The sequence below is a fragment of the Tinamus guttatus genome, unplaced genomic scaffold, assembly GCF_059628265.1.
Source record: "Tinamus guttatus ecotype Peru unplaced genomic scaffold, ASM5962826v1 Tinamus_guttatus_pri_ptg000134l, whole genome shotgun sequence".
In the NCBI taxonomy this organism is placed as follows: Eukaryota; Metazoa; Chordata; class Aves; order Tinamiformes; family Tinamidae; genus Tinamus; species Tinamus guttatus.
Window position 1 is genome coordinate 270,743 of NW_028288668.1, and position 21,916 is coordinate 292,658.

General features: G+C 38.3%; 1 protein-coding gene across 1 annotated transcript in view; it reads right to left on the reverse strand.

The window, feature by feature from the left end:
• The window catches only part of OCA2 (OCA2 melanosomal transmembrane protein), a 162,946-nt gene that overhangs the window by 127,491 nt on the left and 13,539 nt on the right, over positions 1 to 21,916 (reverse strand). Inside the window, exons 2-5 of the mRNA XM_010222642.2 lie at positions 13,014 to 13,112; positions 12,207 to 12,395; positions 8,623 to 8,680; positions 6,928 to 7,000 (exon numbers count right to left, since the gene is read on the reverse strand). Coding sequence (XP_010220944.2) covers positions 6,928 to 7,000; positions 8,623 to 8,680; positions 12,207 to 12,395; positions 13,014 to 13,112 — 419 coding nt within the window. The remainder of the gene's footprint in view (positions 1 to 6,927; positions 7,001 to 8,622; positions 8,681 to 12,206; positions 12,396 to 13,013; positions 13,113 to 21,916) is intronic.

The window sequence follows — 21,916 nt, forward strand, 5'->3', positions numbered from 1 at the left end:
AAATGACGCTTAAAAATAAAGGGGGAAAAAAAATGAAACTTCATTTTGAATAACAGTGGTTCCTTCCTGCTTTGCTTACAAAGATGAGGATACTTAAGATGTCTTTCTTTTTTCCATTCCCTTCCTTGCATTTATGAAACTGCTAGAAAGAGCCATAGTAAACAATAATAACAATAGTAATAATAAGTTCTTATTTGACTGCAAGTGAAACTGAAGATCATTCAAAGGTCTGGACAGAGGCACTAAGAGCCAAAATCCCCTCAGAGTTATCTTTGTCTGAATAATATTTAGAGACTCTGTCATAATTCCATTGTTATAAAGCCACAGATCAAAGCCTTTAGGAAAGGCAGAATCAAACTAAACCAGGAGAAACTACAGTCGCACTCACATAAATCAAAATGAGACTTTTTACTGAGCAGTTCTTCAGAATACTTTTTGTTGTGCCTTATCTTAATTTTATATTTTGCTCAAATTCACAGAATGTGATCTCTTCTCTATTTTAATCATTCTAATGTGACTTTAGCTTATGGGAAAACTATCTTTTTACTTATAATATTGCCTCTTACTCTGCAGTTTACCTATGCTGGGATTTTTGGTCTTTCTTCAGCCTTTCTTCACAATGTTGCCTGTGATATGTGCCTTTAATGCAAAAAAAATCTCCCTGATGAGATTTACAGACAGAGCTGTCATTTGTTATTTCATTTCAGCTAAACTGCCTCATTTTTTATATAGCTCCATTCTTTACATTATATACTGCTGTGAATTATTTTGCTCTTATCAAGGGATCTGGGTTTGTGTTTGGTTTGTGGCTTTCTATATTTACATCTGGAACCAGTTCCGGTCTACAGCTCAGATCTAAACTAGGAGCTTTTTTTCCCCTTCTGGGTTTTCTGACTTGCTGCTCTGGTAAGGGTTTGAAGGGTGTCTGACAATCATCTCATGTCACTTGACTTTTTGTAACTTCTGTGGAGCACGATGCAATGACTAAACATTTAAATTATTATTCATTCACCTAAATTTATACTTCTACACTGTGGACATCTGTATGAGTTACTTACTTTGCTTCCTTTAAAATCAGTGAAAAGGCAGTGCTTTTAGGATGTAATTCATTGTCTGATTTTAGACCACCGCATTAAGGGCAAAGGAATCACTCTTTAAAAGCATCTATTCTCTCTATTAACTATAAAGACAGCCTAGGAAGACTAACTGAGTGGTAGCTGAGATGAGTCACACCCTAAATACTGAATTCCTGCTTCACCCTCCATCATGGCATTTATTTAGAGTATGAAGTACTAACCAAAATGCCATGATTTACAGAGATATTCCGTCATACTTCCATGCAGATGGCTGGCTTCATTTTTTTTTTTTAACATTTGCTTGTATCACTTATTCTGCTCTCCCATTGATCGTGACTTATGACCAGGCCAGTTTCTTAAGTTTCTAACATTTTAAAGGAGACAAATACACATTTGACCCAAATACTTTCATATATTGTCCTTAACTGAAGGTATTTCTACACTGATCTTTGAAAGTTTCTCTTTAATCTTACAGACTGCTGTCCCATCCCCACAGTGAGGGTGTTTCCACATCCTCCCTTCACAGTACATCATGCTGAGCCACATGTTCTTCTCAACCTGCTAGGTTACCCAATCTGAAGAATGCTTTTATAGCTTTCCTTTTTAATTTTTAAAGCCTGAGCAGTTTCGCTCCACTGGAACCCATCCTTCCTCTATGCACTCCCTTTACAGCAGAAGTTTTCTGAGTTCTTAATAAACTCTTCTTTCCTATAGCATTTTCTCAAACAGGCCTTCAGATCCTGCTTTATTGGCTGCCTATATGCGGTCCCAATCCCCACCTACCTACTTAGTAGGTTGAACACTGCCTTCAGGACAAATGCTTGGTATAGTTCCAACAGCACCGACAAATATAAAAGATTTTAAAATGTGTTCTGCCATGAAAAACAACTGAGGAGTATCTGACAGTAGAGGACTATAGCAACAAAACAGAATAAATTTGAAGAGATAGGAAAGCAGTTTCATTCATTTGATTACTTTATGCTCCCTGGGAAAATAATTTAGCTTTTCAGGACCTCCACAGAGTCAGACAAATATATTAGATTCTGAGTATATCCTCTGCATCACAGTGTCTTTTTCTATCTATACTTCTGGTTCAGGGACTGGGAAGTATGATTTTTCAGTACCACTGAGGGTCCTGGCATTATGATTACCAGCTTTGCTAGTGACCTGTTCTTGCTCCTTAATTAGCCCGTTTGCACTCATCATTCAAACACTTGCAGCTTCAGTTAGGAATTTGATAATAAGGTCAGCACATTTAGCTGTCTTACGTGTTCCTGGTCTATAGCTTCTCCCAGCACCATAAATATGTGAAATTGTTCTAAAAAGTTCCACTGAATGCAACTAAAATGAAAATAATAGCCTTAGAGTTAAGTTTCAAAATATTATTAAAACTTTAATACGTCTAATGCTTTCTGAATTTACATTCTTAATTCTGGACTGAGCAACATGAAATCTCTCTGAGCCACTGAGAAGGGAGATAAATCACTGAAAACAAGCACTAACAGGCAGTGTGATTTCTCTGACTTCATCTGATTTGGACTGACTAGATTCATTCAGCCTTGAATTAAGATGATTTAATTTCATTATTTTTTTTTCTGGAGGTTGCACTTAAAGAGCAAATGAGTAAGAGCAACTTTACATTACGTTCTGTACAAATACATACCTTGCTAAAGGTCAGTCTTTCCTTCAAAGGGTTTAATACTGAGCACAGATAAAGTAAACAAGTAGATCAAACTGAAAGGGTCTAAACATATATTTAAAAAATTCAAATACTTGACCAATCTGGGAAAAATTCACAATCCACTAGCCAGTTATTATCAAGTTTGGGGTACAGGAGAGGTAAGCTTTGATGAACAGTCCAAAAAAGGAAAATGAAATTGTTTCACCTAGACTGACAAAAATCTCTTTCAAATAGGTGGAACATGGCACAGTGCAAAGGCTTTTGAAAGAAAACAAACAAGAATATTATTGAAACACTTGTCAGGGATAAAGCAGAGATGGAAATTCACAGCTCAGTGAGCTAGGTGTGAGCCTTTTGTCTTAGTGCTGGAAGATGTTATACCTTTTCTTATGATAAGCAAACATTTCTAGTACTGAGAAAAGTAGAAATAGGAAAAATTGATAGAGGCAGTGAAAGAAAATGAGGCACTATATCATATAGACATTGATGCTTCTTTAAATGATAGTGACTTAGTGTACAGTTTAATTGCCCAATTCCTTGTTAGCATCCATGAATCCCCATTATTTTATAATTCCAGAATGCCCAGCTATATTCCAAAGGTTAGTGCACAGGTCTGCTCCAGCCGACTCTTCCACACTGCTTGAGTAAAATTAAAAATTTTACTTAGACCAGAGCAGAAATTATGAGGGACACAGTATATGCAGAAGTACAAGAACAAACAGAATATTTAGCATATCAGAATGTTCTTCAAAATTGAAACTTATATAGCAGGAGTTAAGTAAGAAATATTTCTTATTCTTTCTCTGGTTATGCAGTTCATAAAGTGAGGTTACCTGAAGGTTTGAATGGCCAAAGTGTTAGATAAAATAATGTTTTAGAATAAGTGCAGGTAACTAAGCTAAGAAATTTATTCAGATGCTATATTTCTTCTTCTGATTTTAAAATCTGCTTTCCAAAAGCACATCATCTTATTAATTATTGATGCTTCCTGCTTAACATACAGCCTTTCAGCAAAGATCTGAAAATGCTTCACAAATTCTACTTGGATTATTGAATCTTGCTTTCTGCAACAGAGGGTCCTGCGGTCAGACTCTAATATAGATGTAGTTCTCTCCGGTATTAGAGAACTGACAGTTAGAATTTAATTCAATAAATCACAAGTGGTGAAAAAAGGCACAATATCACCATTATTTTGAAAATTAAACACATCTTAGACACTCAGAAAGGAGGCTATATGTTGTTTTCAGAAATTTCAGCCAACCCACCTTAGAGCTTAATGTCAGGTTTGTATCTAACGGGATGGTCAAAGCAAAGGGAGGTACAAGTGGGTACATACAGAAAATACAAAAGTACAGGAGGATACACACAGAAAATACGTAAGTACAGGAGGAATCTCCATGTGAGGAAGAACTTCTTTGCTGTGAGGGTGACAGAGCCCTGGAACAGGCTGCCCAGAGAGGTTGTGGAGTCTCCTTCTCTGGAGATCTTCCAAACCCACCTGGATGCCACCCTGTGCCACGTGTTCTAGGTGTGCCTGCTGGAGCAGGGGGGTTGGACTAGATGATCTCTAGAGGTCCTTTCCAACCTTAACCATTCTGTGATTCTGTGAAAAATAACTAAAGTAAATATAAGCAAGAGATGAAAGTATAAAGACACCAAACAGAACTAGAATAAGTGAAAAGAAAGTGGAGAGACACCATATGGAAAGCAGGTCTCCTCCACACCAGCAGACATAGTTCTCTCCCAACAGTCAGAAGCAGAAAATCTTGCCTTCAGATGCATCTTAAAGCAAATAGGCATGACAAGAAAATCACAAATATCTAAGTGACACTGGGCTGATGTAAAGTATGTGAAGCCAAATGTAATTCCAACTTACTTTTTTCTATTTTTCAGATTTTTCTAGTCACCGTGTCCATGCAACCGCACAAACACTACACACACATCCATGTGCACGGCATTCATGAAAAGAAATAGAAATGGAAGGATTTTTTTAAAAAGTGAAGTACACAGTTGTTAGCACACATTCAGTATTTCTTAACAGCTTTTAGGCATGAACAAGTATTAACGAATATTCATATGCATAATTTAGCATTATATGAGCTAAGTCACTTGTTTTCCACCCAAAGCTGTCTGATATAATATCCTCTAAGGGTTTGTACACCTGACAGTTTACCAAGAAATGGCTGTACAAATTCAGAAAGAAGCTCCTGATGTCCCCTGGGAATACTGCAGTCTGTCAGCCAACAGAAATCATATCTCTGACATCACTGTGAATAGCTAGCATTATCCAAGCCTAGCCAAAAAGGCGAATTCTTTCTTCATTATGTAATAAAGCAGAGGATAAACATATGAGTTTACATCCACACAAATAAAGATTGGCAGCCAATGTCACTGTCTGGCAGCCAATGGCAGCCAGTGAGGTGACGTTCAGAATTGCTCACACCTTTTCCAAACCTCATTTATGAATTCAATCTTTCTCCTTGACCCTTCTGCTTGAATTACCATGTCACCTTGAAAATAAGGCATGGCTTTGCTGGATTTCTTACCTCTTACTCACTTTCTCACAGATCAGTGAACCTCAGCAGAGGAGTTCAAGGACAGAACATCCAGTTTTCAACACCTATGACAAAGGCTAAGAAGCTTCAGCTCTGGGTTTGTTGAAGAAATGGATTGGCATAATTCTCACTGTCTGACAGCTATTTGGCAAAAGCATCCTGACATAATAGGTAAAAGTTGAAATACAGGAACACTTGCTAGTTCTCCTATCGCAGTGATACCAGCACTTTCCTGGAACAAGTAAATGGAATAACTGGTTTTTAAGTCAACATGTATAACATCACAAACAACCCAAAATCTGAGGAAAGAGAGCAAATCCCCAAATTATAGTATGACAATTGACTGAAGCTTGAATGCAAAGATTTGCTGCCAATATACCTTGATTTGAGAGACTGAGCCATTACAGTCCTGATGCTGTCTATGAATACATATATGTGTAAATAGGAGCTTTTAAACATAGTTTCAAGGACAAAATATTGATGTGAACAGGATACTGGCAAGGATCTACAGCTGATGCTATCACTGGTCCTACTACCTCTTCACTTGCTTTCCTCCAAAGACCAATCTCAACAACTAATTGCTATACATGACCCTTAAGTATTAATCTTTTCTTCCTCATTTACCTTACTAATACTGGTGTGATACTGTGCCATTATTGACAACAGTGAAAATGCTAAAGCCGAAACAATTTAAAGCGGACTCCCCCTTCTCCAAGTTGGGGGCTCCTCCATCAGATAACACCTACCTAAATAAGCAAACACCTAACTTCAGATGCTTTTGAAATATGTCTATAGTTGAATCACTTTCTAAGGCTGATGGAATAAGAACCAAAAAAAAAAAAAAAAGTAGCCTGATTAAACTATAAAAATGATGTAAAATAGAAATGTGTTTCTTTTCAAAAGCTTTATTTGCTTACTAATGGAATGTTCATCCCTCAAAGACTTCTCACATTCAGGTCTTAATTCACCTACAGTGAATCGTATTTATCTCTGGCTATTCTGTTGCTTGCTCTCTTGAATAGTTCCTTGACAATCAGCAGACCTAAATTCACTATTGAACAGATCATGAACTGTTCATGATCATGATCTACAGATCATGAAAATTTCTAAGGGGATCTGTAGCTCCACTGAAAAATATGGGTTCACAATCCAGCACCTCCACCTATGTTTGGATTGGTGCACAATCCAAACATACAACTGGGCTAATCTGTTACCAAAACATACCTGTACATCAGCAACTTAGCTGCTTTCAAAGTGGTTCGCTGTATAGCATCACAGACCATATTGGACCAGGGAGTGTTCACTGCAGCTGGACCCTAACCATGTCCCAACTATTTTATGGGACCTAACCCAGCGGGGCTGCAACGCATTTTCACACTCTTGAGTTCATGCAATGAAACCAGACACAGGGCCTAGATGGAAAGCACAAATTTTGCCAGACAGGTGGATTCCTTCAGGATGACTGGGTGAGCAGGACCGTGGCCAACATCAAAAGAAAAGTCTAAGAACAGCCTGGGCTCTGAAGACACTGAATCTTTTCAGGATACAAGACAGAAAGCAGCCTTTCAACCAGTTTATCAATGAAACTTCCGTTCAATTTTCATGAGAAGGATACAGAAGCTTTCCAGAGGTGATACAGCAAACATCTGCCAGGGCTCACCTCGATCTGGATAGATGCCAAATAAAATCTAGGGTGAGAAAAAAAAAATATATATATATATACACACATTAAACTGTATTAACACAAAAAATGAAAATTATCTACAAAGTCTGTTTCAAATGCTTAAAGGAAACTGTTTCAAACAACTCATAAGTTTGATAACAAATCATAAGTTTGTCTTCAATATTTTCAGGTATATTGCCCTACAACTGAAACCCTGCCATAGAACACATAGCAAGGACAAGTAATGTTCATTACTTTAACTTTCTGCCAAAGTCATATACTTGATTTATTTCATTCAATTGCCTCTTAGAGCAAATTTGTAATCTTAAGCATCTGTTAGGAAATAAACACTCCCATCTGAGGGAATATGGAAAGTCATTTTTTTTCATCCTGTGATACAGAAACCTTGCCAGCCAAAAATGTGTTCCTCATGGCAGTTAAAGAACTGCGAGTTTTGCAGCCAGAGGCTTTGTTGATGTCAAAGACTGCAGGGGCAGAGCCCCGTGGCGAGCTGCCTGCCTCCTGCGATGCTCCGTCCTTTGCACAGCGGAGCACTGCGATTGCCCGTGTGCTCCCAGCACGGCGCTCCTGCACATCGCTCCTGACAGCTCCTCTGCTTCCCAGCATCATCCAGCTGTGCCGTTTATGTTGCTACCGTGGAGAAGTGAGTGCAGAAAAGCCGGGAGAGGAGTTGCTCAACATCTGCCTCTAACCGTCTCTCAGCATCACAAGATGGGCACATTTAAAAGCCAATTATGGTGATGCTTTTATGTGGTGACAGAGGCACAACAAAGATTAAGAACATGCCTTAATGGGATAGGAGGAGGAGAGGAAAGACGAATGTGAAATGTTAGGAATAGGACAGGAAAACACAGGTGTGCTTAAAGTTCAGAGGCAGAAAAAGAGAGTATGTTTCCTGGAGAAAAATGAGGGCAATAAGAGGAAGAAGGGAGGAATACAGACTGTTGAAAGGGAAGGGAAGGGAAGGGAAGGGAAGGGGAAAGGGGGAAGGGGGAAGGGGAAAGGGGGAAGGGGGAAGGGAAAGACTTTCTAAAGATATATTGAGGTCTTTGGTCTGCTGAGAGGACAGCTATATGTTCTTCTTTCTTCTAGACTTTCAGTTCTCTTATTTCAGAGAGGCTCTGCCTTTCCTCGAGGGCTGCAAGCACTCGCTGTCAGGAATTACTCCTAGTTTTTTTATTTCAACAGCCACTCAGAAAAGCAGAGAGTCCACAAAAGATTTGACATGGTTTATTTTCTTCCATGAGAGAATGACCATGTAAATGTAAACATTTTGGCAGGGGAGAACTTATGAATATTCCCCAGGTTTTAAATAGTATCAGAAGACTCATCCTAAATCCTAAAACCTATCAATGACATATAAATTTGAGTCTAAATTGCCTCCTCAAATTCAATTTCCAACTCTTCCACATTGTCCAAGGTGGCAATTACTACACCAAAGAGTGGTCCAAGCACATATAAGGCTCTGCACATTATTTTCATTTTTTGCCATCTTGTCCCCATCCTTAAAGCATTATTTTATTGGCTAAGTCCACATCTCATTCTGAATTACTTGTAAGGAGTTACAAGTAATTACAATTACAATAGGAGGGGAGGGGAAAAAAAAAGAAAGAATCCAATACTTACAGAGCAGACAACTACAAAGATAAAAAGGCCTGAAACTTTTAGGAATTTTAGACAGCATCTGAAATGCAAGAAACGTATATTTATTGAATGATTACTTTTAGAAAATCTTTTTGCTTTTTTCACTTTCAGCACCATCATGCTAAGCACTTCTGGGTGAAACCGTGCAGCCTCTTTCACAGTATGGACACCACTAGAGAGGGTCAGCAAGGGCTTGGGTGCACCAGTGACTACAAGGGCTTCCTGCTCTCACTCTGCTGACAGCCCAGTCCCATGTCATGGGACTGGGCTGTCCCATTTGCCCCTTGGGAAACTGCAGTGAAGCTGCAGCACAAGCTGGTGCCAGGACAGAGAGCTGCTTGCCCCCTGCTTCCCCAGGCTGCCTACAGAGCCACCCCAGCGGCTTTGCATGTGCCACCATGGGGAGGGACAAGCTACAGAGCCTGTCTAGCATAAGTAGAAGGACCACTGTTACCAAGGGGAAGGAAATGGGGAGCAAAGCGGGGCACGAGCCAAAGCCGGTATCACAGACAGCACAGTGATAACAACTAATAACACCATGGCATTGCCCCAGCACCTGGCTGTGGCCCATCAAGGGCAGTGTGTGGACAGCAAGGGATCGCACATTCCCCAGCCCAGAAAGGGCATTTCTGCAAGGACTGATCAGCGGGAAAGTATACCAAGAAAATCCCATAATTAGCCTGAAAGCCCAATTTCACATGGAATACCAATACACACAGCCACAGGCCACTTAGTTTGCAGCTCCCTCTAAGGGGCTTACTTTCTCACTGTTTTGAGCATCAGTGCAGTTTTCCTTACATAAAAGCTTAAAATCAAGGCTCTACACATATTTTACTTGTTGCATAGAGGGATTTTATAATAAAGTAGTTCCTCAAAATTAGAGTTCTCATATGCATCCTTAAAGGTACTGGGAAAAGACAATTCCCAAATAAACTTTAAGAATCTCTCAGTTTTGGAAGTATCTCTTTAAAACAATTCATGAGCATCTCTAGACAAACAGGCAAAAAGAACTAGATTTTTTTCCATAGCACATCTGTGCATTTTGAGGGAATGCTATTCAGTGCAATCAAATGTTCTGAAATGTTACAGCTTACTATTTAGTTGGTGAAGTAAGAAAAAGTCTAATTTAAAAATTTAGACATAGAAAATGTATATTCCTGAGTAATAAATCTTCAGACATCAATTTTAAATTAGTATTTTTGTATCTTACCATAAAAGGCAACTCAATAAATTATTTTCATGTTGCCCATCAGTATGTTACACAGATGCCTTGATTTAGAGAGTGACTTGCCCTTATTACATCTTTTTATTAATTGAAGCCATTGATGTTCTCATCCTATTTTTTCAGAAGTAAACACTTAAAAGTTGCATGGCTTTCCTGACAGAATGATAAATGTAGGGTTTGATTTAAGCCCGATGATAGCAAGAAGGAAAGCATTTCAAGTTACTAGGATAATTAGTTGGGAAGGGAGGGAAGGGAACACTGCAATAAATAGCTGCATTGACAGATGCTGTAGAACAAAATATTAGTCTGAAGAGCGTCAGAAATATTTTTTAATCACAGTGGAAATCAGTTTCTAAATCAAGTTCATTGATTGAGAACACTGAGTGATTGGGGATCCATTTTCGAAAAATATTGTTTTCTAAAGATTCCTTCTTCTCATTAGTGTTTTCCAAACAGGTAGAAAAAAAAAGTGAATTAAAATATGAGGTCATAGTCAATCTGGCTACAAAGGTGCTATATTAAAATGGTAGAAATTTTACACAGACTTTGTACAAAATAAAAATCTGGATAAGGCAGCAAAGATAGGAAGTCACTTAGGTGGGCTCTTCAGGAAACAACAAATAGCCCTACTGTGATGAAAAGCAAGGCAGGCATGGGGGGAGTATAATAAAGGTTTGAAACAGGATGAATGACCAAAAAAAGCCATTATCAGTACCTTGCAATTGATGACTTATTTAGCTACTGTGTGATCTATGGAAAAGACCTAATGCCAGCTCAGTCATACTTTTCTCTCCCCTGCTTGTCTATTGTCCCTGTATTTACAAAGTTCTACTTCTCAAAAACATATTATTTTAAGAATTATTAAAGCCCAGTCCACTTATATAGTTTTAATGCGCTTGACATTTTCTGCTTGCACTTCTGAATTGTAATTTCTAAAAATAACAATAATAATTCATATTACTATTGAAGCAAGAAACATCAATAACTTGATTTAAAGACATAGGAGAAATCAAAAGGCATTAATTAAGCCTTTATGAATTCATAACCACTTGTTTGCAAATAGCAGAAAGTCGTCTCGAGGAGCTGACAAAATATAATTAAAAAGCTTTTGAAAAAGGTTATTTTGTTAAATGTAGAATTCAGAAGGCTTTTTCCTCTTGTCTGTTTGTTTTCATGGTATTTCGTATTAGGGAAGCAGTGCTTTTAACAGCTTATGGTTGAGAAGTGATCAGCCTTTGACTTGCCCATGTTTTGCAATCTGTCTCTCTCTGCAGTTCTAATCTGGCACAGTGATGCAAGTACAAACTCAGTGCCAAATTCACTGCTGATATATGCTTGCAGCACAAACCTATTTGACTCCAGTGGGAAATGCATGAAATATAAATCTATGAAGGATTTCACCCCCTGCTCTAAACCGAATGATTTTTGGTCTGATCTGCATGAGATGTCAGGCAGTTAGGGTACATTTATTATCTCAGTGGAGTTATGCTGCTTTACAAGAGCCAAGGAGCTGGCCTCGTATGTACAACCAACATTAAAGCAATGAAAATAATTCACAGGAAGTTCTGCCAGATAAATATATTACTCTCCAAAATATAAATGTATGCCATATTGGAAACAATTGATTCCAGAGTCCTACTCAATGCCTTTGTTCCAGCAAATACCAGGGAAGGTGCTGAGAGTGTGAAGAAAGACTTCTGCCAAAGTTCTTCACATCTGCTCATATTGCACTAATTGCAGCCATTGAAATTATCCCACTTCATTTATTCAGCAAGAGAGTGGCACTCCACACAATATAATATGCATGATGAAAGAAGGAAAACAGCTGTAAAGTGACATGCAAGCAAAACAGGCATATTGGGGAAAAAAATCATGGACGCCTTGTTAAAAAGCATCTGCAGGTCAACCCGGAGATACGGACATGCAAGCCTGGACTCTTTGCAAATCCAAAGAGCTATTAGCAGAGGTCATAGCAGAGTATGAAAAAGTGTTGAAACTCTAGAAGCAGCAGAGAGAATTAGTATCTGAGATTAAAGGGTTTGCTAATTAAAAACAAGGAGATAATATCCTGAAAAAAAAAGTCTTGTTGTTATATTGTATTTTTAATATATTAACAGATCCAACTCTCTTCTTGCCAAAGTTTACCTTGAGATAAAGAATGAAGTATACTAATGAATTAAAGATACAAAAATGCCTGGTTATATTTTGCATTGTGTATGTTTAAAGAGTTACTATAATGACCACAGAAAGATTGCATTACACACATAGAAGATTACATATATAATGAAATTTAAAAAAAAAAAGAATTCTTAGAGAGATAAATGAATGTTTGAATTCAGACCTCATCTTTGATAAATTGAACTTTACATGGAGGTTGTCCAAGATTTCATATCTCTCAGAAGAGGCAGATCTGGACAAACTGGTCAATCCACTTCCCAGCTGAAACCTTTGTTCAAATTCTGCAGAGCTGTTATCCCAGGAATCATCATCCATGGTAAAATCTGGATTATGAAGAGCCATGCACCGTAATCTGTCACACATTTTCAGTAAACAAAATTAAAACAGTGGTCTATTTCACTGGATAACAGATGCAATTGCTCCTGCGTGTGTTAGCTTCACTGTTAGTGATTTTAATGGAAATAATCATGGAAAGAGATTTATTTAGTACAGACCGAGCTCCCCTCAGTGACACAGCTGAGTAGAGCAGTGAGCAAAAACAAAAAAATAACACAATATTTAGGTGCACCTGGTAGAGCTGCCCTCTGGTGCACCAGGCAGACCTGCTTCAGGATTTAGCATGTACAACCCCTCAGGAACCTTCCCTACAGCTCTGCTAGGTCTTCCAGTGTGTCAGACACAACAGCACACAGGAGCAACGCAAGCACATGACCTGTAGCTACTCATCCTTAGAGTTCTCTAAACATCCCCATCTCAGAGCTTACATTCTTTCTTTCTGCACTTACGGACCCTTTTATTTCATTCAGGCTCTTCCAAGGTAAATCTCTTTTCATCACCCCTGGTGTTCACATTATTTCAGAGCAGGCTTGGTGTCAGAATATGAGAGATTCAAAATATAAGAGAGATTCATGTACGATTAAATAGAAGAGTTTAGCAAAGAACTATTTCATGTAAAATGAAAGTAACTCACCCATTTTCCTCTGAGGAATCCTTCAGCAATGGTGTCCTCTCTGTAAAGCAAGTGTTTTTTGACCTTGGGCTGAATAATTTGGAAAAATTGAAGTGATATCTTTGCAGAAGAAAAAAAAAAGAGTTAATTTGCATTTTACTATTACCTAACTAGTCAAATATTATTTAATATTCTTTAATAATGGTGCTCATGTATACTAGGATTTTTGTTAAGTTTGAATTCCCTTATAGTCAAAGGGGACTTGACTCAACAAAGTAAGAGATGTTTGCCTCATCCTACAATTGGAGTCTAAAATGGTCAAAGAATTTTCCTCTAAACGCCAGAGGAACTTTAGGCAATTAACTGACATTTCCATGCTTACATTTTAGACATCTAAAGTTAAGGCAGATAACAGTGCAGTAATATTAGTGAGGCAAAATACTGAAGGTAAATAATTATCTATTTTCATATAAGTTTATAAAAGTATACCATGTAAAACATTTGAATAACAGGATAATTTATCTTCCACAGAGGTAACTTGACATGTAGACAACCAGAAATCTACTAATCTCTAAAACAGCCATCCCACTCTTTGTATTAAGGAAGAAAACTTCATCTGAAATTAGTTTTCTCTTGGAAATTTCAGCAATATTATAAAAGTGGTGCAGTGAAAACTGGGGGGAAAAAAAAAACACTTTGAAGGGAATTGCACTTCCAATCTATGCAGACGGAATATAACTAAACTTTTAGGAATTTAATATCCTAATGCTACCTAATTAAAGTTATACTAAGTCTTGGTTTTGGACATCCATGGATTATGACAGCTATCACCTTTGTGGAAAATATATTCCCCCTTTGATAACAACTTAAATTCACAAATTCTCTGGCCCACAGAATAATCTTGCCCCCAAATACATGTCACTCCTAAACCAAACCTGAAGCTGAGAGAAGAAACCATAAAAGGCACCACAGCCTTGGCAGGATGAGTCAGGCTCTGTCCCTATTGCCAGAGGACAAGAGGTATCTGCAAGTTCCTCATTCCTAGGGTATAAACCCTTCCAAGTAATTTCTACCATGTCTTGGTCCTAGTGTTTAACCAGGTAGTAAGGTATATTTTGCCATATTTCAGTTTAGCATTGCAAAGAGTCTTCTTAAAATATAGACCTCAAAGCTTAAGAAACGGCTGAAGAGAATCAATCACAATTAAGGAGTCTAGCTCTGGGAAGAGTTTTGGAGAGAGATAAATTCACCAAGCCATTAGAGCATCTGTAAGATCTGGCTCTTCTAGCGACATTTTCAATCACAAAACACATTATCCAGACACATAAAAATGAATTTCTTTCGTAACTGAGACCACCCACCACCAGAGAGTCCCAAAGAAATGTGCTAGACATACACAGATTAACTGTTCCTGAACATGTTAGATGTGATGGGCACAGGAATTACATGGAAACCTTAAATGTCATTTGCTTTTTCTAGATTTCTAAAGTCACAGAGTAACAAATATTCAAAGGTGACACGTAACACAGTCTTTTAAATGTAAGACAAATCTAAAGAAAACAGTAGGTATACTTAACTTAGTATCATAATGGAGGACAGTTAAATTACTTGCAATGTGAGGAGATTAAGTGTGAACTCAGACTTTGTAAAATTAAAACCTTCAGTTATTGCTTCCATTTCCCAGCTGGCAGTAATCCTCTGTAGTCGTCCAGAAGCCATGCCTTGAGTGGCCACACTTCTCCCTCAAACTCTTCTGTAAGCACTGTATTTGCAATCTCAGCAAAAGTGAATGAACTGTTAGAGAAACTGAATTATCTGGTACTGCAGGTCAGATGTTAGACAGATGAGAATTCAAGTGCTAGGTTACACTGACACTTCATCTGTGAAGAGATGATTGCTCACAAGAGATGAGCGAAGTTCATTCCCTTTTGGGGGGAAGGCATTCCCTTTTTGAAATAGGAAAAAATACCACTCACACCAGAAGTTTAAGCCAAATAACATTTCCCTACATCTTAAAGCACATTCTAATCTAATCTTATCATTGCCTTAGAAGTAAAAGCTTACCTAGAGCTTTTACAAAAATCAAATCTCTAATATAAAATCTATAGGTAAAATACTATCAGGATTTTAAGCGCAGGCTCATTGAACATCACTGATACACTTCTGGCTAATCCTAGTATTCCACTACATTTGAAAATTGTATGATAACACATTTAATAAAAATTCTAATGGTGAGCAATGAATTTATGTAACTCAAATCAAGAATGATCAGCTGTTTCTGCTGTTAAACTTACTGCACAGAAAAAGGTTCCAAAAAGTATATATTGCATATTTCTCTGATCTCACTGTGCATGATACATGTTATTAACCCTTCTGGACTTACTTTTCTGCTTGCATGCCTGTGCAAAGTTTAAAATTAATAGCTAGAAACCTTCCTACAAAAAAAAATCCATTCTTTTCTAATTAACGGTTACCAAAACTGCTTTGGGTTAGACAATATGTATGGAAACTGTTTCTTTTGAAAGGTAAATATATGGACACAAACAACAAAAGATGCTGAAGAATTAGCATGCAGAGCCATTTCCTGCTACTTGAGTAATAAATACCTAAAAACCAGAACTTCTCACAATTTCTTCTCCAGTGATCCAAAGGGTGCGATGAACACCCTACCTCCATAGCATCATTGAAACCAGTAAAGACATGTTCAAGTCCCAAGAGGCAGACTATTCTAACGCATAGAGTGGTGGGTCCCTTTCTGTTCTGAACAAGGCTATTCTGCTCCAGGCAGTGACTGCTTCCCCTACCAGTAAAGCACCAGGCACATTTTGACAATCCCTGACCTCAGGCACCAGCCAGGGCCGGCGCCAAGCACACGGCTGCTGCAGACCTGCCCTGACTCTCTGCAGGTGCCCACGTCTGTGGAGAGCAGGGGACACCCTCACACCACAGGGGATTGAGCAGCAGCTCATGGTTTTTCTGCGTTAAGGCTTGCTTGTTAGACACACAGAAATTTGTAAAAACTGGCTTTGAAACTGTTTTGGAATCCGTAACTACTTTTTGTCTACTCAGCTGAATTTTGTCCAAAATTCTTAAAATTGGCAGTTTGTATAGACTTGAGCGTACACACTTCCAGCTGCACTAAACATATGCAAGAGTTGGTGTGTCCTGCTCTGTGTTCCAGAGCACAAAGTCTTCATCACTGACATAAACTAACCAACACGCTGAAGGATAGCAGCAAATACAACCAGAAGGAGATGATAAAGGTATTGTGGAAGGTGTCTGAAGGGATTGAACTCTAAGTGATGGATTTAGAAAGATGATTAAAGACATCAACCTCACTTTCTTTTGTGCATTTGTTATCCCCACTTATTAGTATCAGTCCTGTCACCTTTAAATGGAACTATAGGGTTTCCGCTGATTGCTAAGAACAGCCAGTTTGGTAAAACTGGAAAGTTTATCTGAAAACCATTAGTACATGACAACATCAATTTGTAGATAGTAGGAACACATGGATAAGACTAAGCAGCAGGAAACAGCAAGACTTGACAAAACAAGCATAATTAGAGGAAAAAGCAGAAGATCCTCAACTACTCAGTGATGTGATTGCTATAATTAGAGAATGACAGTAATATAAACAATAAAGCTAATTAGGGTATTAAAGAAACTCGACAGCAGAAAGCTCAAGAAAATTTGAAAAAAAAATCATGAAAGAAACATCACACATTTTCAGGTTCAGCATATTGGCCTTCTTGACAATGACCTCTTCAATGACTTGCAAAGCACAGCCCATGTGAAAAGATCAATGTAGCATTGATGTTGTTAGGAAAAGAAGAGTTTGACCTGCCTACTGCACAGCCACAAGCTCTGGTCACATTCATTCTCAAACTTGATAGAGCCGGGCCTGTTTTTAAATTAAGAGAAATCTTTCAAACAAAAGATTGTGGTTTTAATCACTTGTCTACTGCAATGAAAGTAGTTTATACAGATGTTGGCTTTCTCCATAGAAGTATAGGTTTGTTCTGAGGAAGTATGTGTTTTTTGAGCTGGTTATTTGTAGTCAAAGTCACATTTTCCTATCATTAATCTTTCAAGCAATTACAATTTTTGACTGTTTCCATAATAATCCAGAAGATCGACCAGCATCATAGGAGAGCTGTTGTTTCCATAGTCATCCAGAAGATCAATCAGCATCATAGAAGATCTGTCCACCTCACAGACAATACAGCAGGTTCTGCCAAGTCATAAAGGTGTCCACAGATGAAACTCCAGCTCTCTGACAGAGGAGTTGGAGAAGGATCCCATCCACAAAATTTCTAAATATGAGGGTCCAAATGCAAGTTCAGGGCATCTAGGCAGAAGCTCCCACAATCTATAGATGTGCTGCAGATTCCAGGCATGAGCAATGTTCAGGCTCTTTTGATGGTGCTTGTACCTCTCCTGTACATCTATACAACAGAAACATAACCTTCAACCTCCTTGGACAATTTAAGGAGTAGCAAGCTCCCTCTGCCCTCCTGGCTACATGGAGGGTATGGAGAGATCAAGAGGGAAAAGGAACGAGTGTGAGAGGCTTCAGCTGCCCCCACTGATGGGCTGATAGTTCTTCAGTCTGGCAGGTGGCTGAAGCACAATGCAAGATCCACCTTCAGTAAACCTGTCTTTTCTATTAAGGACAGGTGATTACTTTCAGTGGTCTTTGGATCAAGTCCACTGAAAACTCAACTCCTGCCTCTGAGAACCTGGCCTGCATACATGCCCTGTGAGCACTAACTTTTCAGGCCTTTTCTATTTAAAAAAAAAAAAGGCGGGGGGGGGGGGGAAGAAAAGTAAAGATGGTGCTGTATGGATTGCTGTACAACACTAAACAAGCTTTCAAGCCTGAATACCCTAAAGCAAAGGACATCAAGAGAAGCAAACATCCTACAGGAAGCTAAGGAAGGATAAGCATCCAAGTTAGCTGGCAGAACCTTAAAATAATTCTTAGGTTGGGCTGGAGCATATTTTTTAGCCTTGTACTGAAAAGATTAAGCATGCTACACAATGCATTAAATTTTCAATTCCCATAATAAGAAGCATACATTTTAAACATCAGTTAATATAATGTTTCATCCGCCATATGCTAAGTCATGCACGCAAGTATCAGTAAAAGAGCTATTTCCATGACAACAGAAAGCAATAATTCTCACTCCTACAGAAAGGAGTTGGTCAGAATTGAAGAAAAGGTGAATACGCAAGCATATATATTCTGCAAGAATATCAACAATTTTGAACATAACTTATTGAAAATTTCACCACATAGAACATTAAAGCAGAATCTCCTCAGGGAAAAAGGATAATCTGTTTCCTTGAATTGGTAGTCCTGAAAAGTCCAGGAATAACAAAGAGCCAAGAAATTATAATAAAGAAGTCAGTAAAATTTTAGGCAAATTTTCCTAGAGGAAAAGACATGAAGTTAGAATGTCAGAAACTTAACTAATCATGCAGGACTCTGGTAGCCATTGTAGGACTTTAATTTATGAGTTTTACATTCTTATTTAGCCTTATTTAGGAGGCATCAGGTTCCCTGAACAAATAACATTTATCCTCCCACCAGGTCACATGTACTGAACTACCTGCTATTATCATAATTGTAAACATGTGTTAAAATTAAATTGAACAGCAGAGAGGTTTTTACTAAGAAAAAAAAATCAAATGACAACAACACAACAACAACAAACACAGGAGTATTAGACTGCATCTTAAAATATCACCCAGTTTTGGTACTTGCTAAAAAAATCTAATAAGATCCATTTAGGGATAATGGTTACATGGTACAAATTGAGCACTCAGCTTTTAAACTTTCTAAAAGCAGCCTTGTACTGTATGCTAACCAGATGTATGCATGTGTCATAGATCTATGAACATCATGATCTGTATGTGCCCACGCAGGCACAACGCTCTGTCATGATGTATCCTCAAGGTTAGCACATCACAAGGGAATTGCTAAGTTACCCATCACAAATGAAGTATGCTCAACTCATACACTAAGAGTCAAGGGAAGGCTCCAAGTCTCCAGAGCTCATATCTAAACAGACTCCAGACATTTTTTGATGACTGCTTTATGTAGTTTCAACTAAATCAGAATGTAACCTCTTGACTCTTTAAAAGCATGCACCATTAAGATGTCAGAAAAAATAGCAGTGAAAGCATTACTTAATACAGACTGATTTTCTCTTTGACTTTCCTAATTTTCTTTTAGATGGGACTGGAGAGGACTGCACAGGTGACTGCAGCACTGACATGACCTGACAGCAAGACACTAGACCAGGTGCAGCCAATGGTCAGGACTCATGTTGAGACGCACCTTGCCACAGCCAAGTCTTGAGGCAAATTAAGAACCTGCTTAAGAATCACCGAATGGTTGAGGTTGGAAGAGACCTCTAGAGATCATCTAGTCCAATTCCCCTGCTCAAGCAGGAATACCTACAGCATGTGGTCCAAAATGATGTAGTGAAAAATGCACATAACCTTTCCAAGATGGCAATGGGCCAATATATGCATTGCATATAATGTGCTTGCTTCATTCACTTCTTTAAGCATATGGATGAGCTGCTGGATCTGGGGTGGAGGAGAACATGCCCTAGAAGAAGATGTGCCAGTGGTCTTGCCTCTAAAATAAGCTGTTCAAAAGCTGCTATAGCGTGATGTAAGCTTTTCCATACTTTCTCTGCCCCACACTGGAGTACCACAAGGGCTGGGGAATCCAAGCGAGGGAACAAGGTGCTGGGAGAGCAAACATCTTTGGAAAGACTGAGAAGTCGTACTAAGGAGGCATGGCTGCTGCTGCCTCCTCTCCATTTCCTTTTTCAGCAAAGGAAACTGGAAAATGATAGGAGAAAGCAGACAAAAACTGCAGAGCGTCTGAAGGCGAAAACATATTTCAGGAGCAGGTGCTGCCAGCACAGTTTAGCTGCTGGCGACTGCCAGCAATCTGCAAGTTTGAGGTAGACAGCAGTATTGGGAATGGTCCAAATTCCCCAAGCCTCATTTCCCTGTGGATCACACAGATATGCTGTTATGAGATACTATTCTCAAATGCTGCAGGACACATTGAAAAATGAATCTGCTATATGAAGGCAATTTACTGGTAACATTTTGAGCATGGCGGCACTTATAATACTGTCACATATTCTGCAAGGATGGCTTTTAAATGCCAGCATCCCTTTTTGGCACTCACTACTGGCTTTTAGTTTAACCAGCTCTGATGCTAACTGAAATTCATGACAACTTTGGAGGCGGGGGAGCACATTGCTAAGACTGTGAGGCAATTCTAAGAATCTCAAAAGTTAAGGAAGAGATAATAACTGATGTTTTAAAAAGATTATATCTGCCCAGACTCTCTTAGAGAGGCAGATTCATGGTCCTGGCCTGAGAGAAGCTTGAACAGAAGAACAGAAGAATAATGTCCATGAAAATGACTGGACATTGCGGCCATGTCAGCACAGTGTTACTCTTCATCCATGTGGTGATATGACATGTCAAAGACATTGAGGAATATATATTAAAGTATGAAGAGTCACTCTCAGACTGGCTGAATTTATAGACGATCAGAAAGGAAGTACTACAAGCAGAAGACCGTTGGGCACTTCCCAGATGAGGAAATACTTTACTACAGAATGACGAAACAGAATTATTTTGATACAACTTTCCTTAATCCAAGCAATGTACTGACAAGATACCACATGTAATTATGTAATTATGTAATTATCTGGCTTTACATACTCATATAATTTTGTTTCATGTGCCATTCATCGGAGCTTTGTAGACTGAAAAGAGTAATTATGGAGCTATATTTGAAGATGAAATCATAAAGAAACTATTTTTCTTTTTAAAATTTTTAATTAAGAATTGCTCTTTCTAATAATTCATTTAAAGACTTTGTAGAGAACATTATTCATACCTGTAACATTTAGAGAGAAAAAGTGACTTTGTGACTAGGAACAGAATGCCTTCACTGCTTAAAATCAAAAAACAGACAAACAAAAAATGGACAAGTGACAGTTGTACCAAAAAAAAAAAAGCTCTCATTAACATGAAAAAAGTGTGACTGGCTTCTGGGACTGGAGAGGGGTGGAAGGGATAGGGAAGATGAAGACAAGCAGTAGGCCACAGCGTATCTCAAAATGTTCTCGTTCCTACCAAATCAAGTTTCGTTTAAAAAAAATACATGCTGGATCCCAGCTACTGTAATCTTTCTGGGACTTGCATTTTGCCCTTTGGTCATAAAATGACATATGCAGCTGTGATACCTTTCAAAGGAACAAGAAAAGCTCAGGAATCCAGTCTTATGTTTGAGTTATCAGAAGTTATTACAGTATAACTCATTTGGCCTTTATGTAGATCCTGATCTCATCAGATTGCTCAGAGCCCAGCACAAAATCCTAAAATTCTCTCCAAAACTAGGGCTTGAGACACAGTACTCAGAATAGACAGAGAAGACACAAAGTTAAATTTTACGGAATCATTTAGAGGGGCTTACTGAACTCTGAAATAACAGTATTTAGATGATTAAATAATGAGTATTTTCTCACTATAAAGGAAGTCCTTCCATTATATTTAATCTTTTAATACTTTTTAATTAGAAAGTATTAGATTTCTGTTTCAGCCTCTGGCTGAGCATAAGTCATTAAAGAAGTTATTCATTTAACTTTTGCCATCTAAAAGTCTGTGCTAGGACAGATAAAGTCCCTGGAGATGGTGAGAGCTCTCCAAATCATTTTCATCCACTTCATCCTTCATCTTGGCTATTCAAGGAATCTGAATGACTAGCTTTGAGTTGAGAAGGATTTGTATACTAAATAATACATAAGCCTCACACCAAACAAAGTCTATATTACAGTGTGCAGATTTTTGTTCCTTTTCTCCCATGCAAATTTAACTCAATA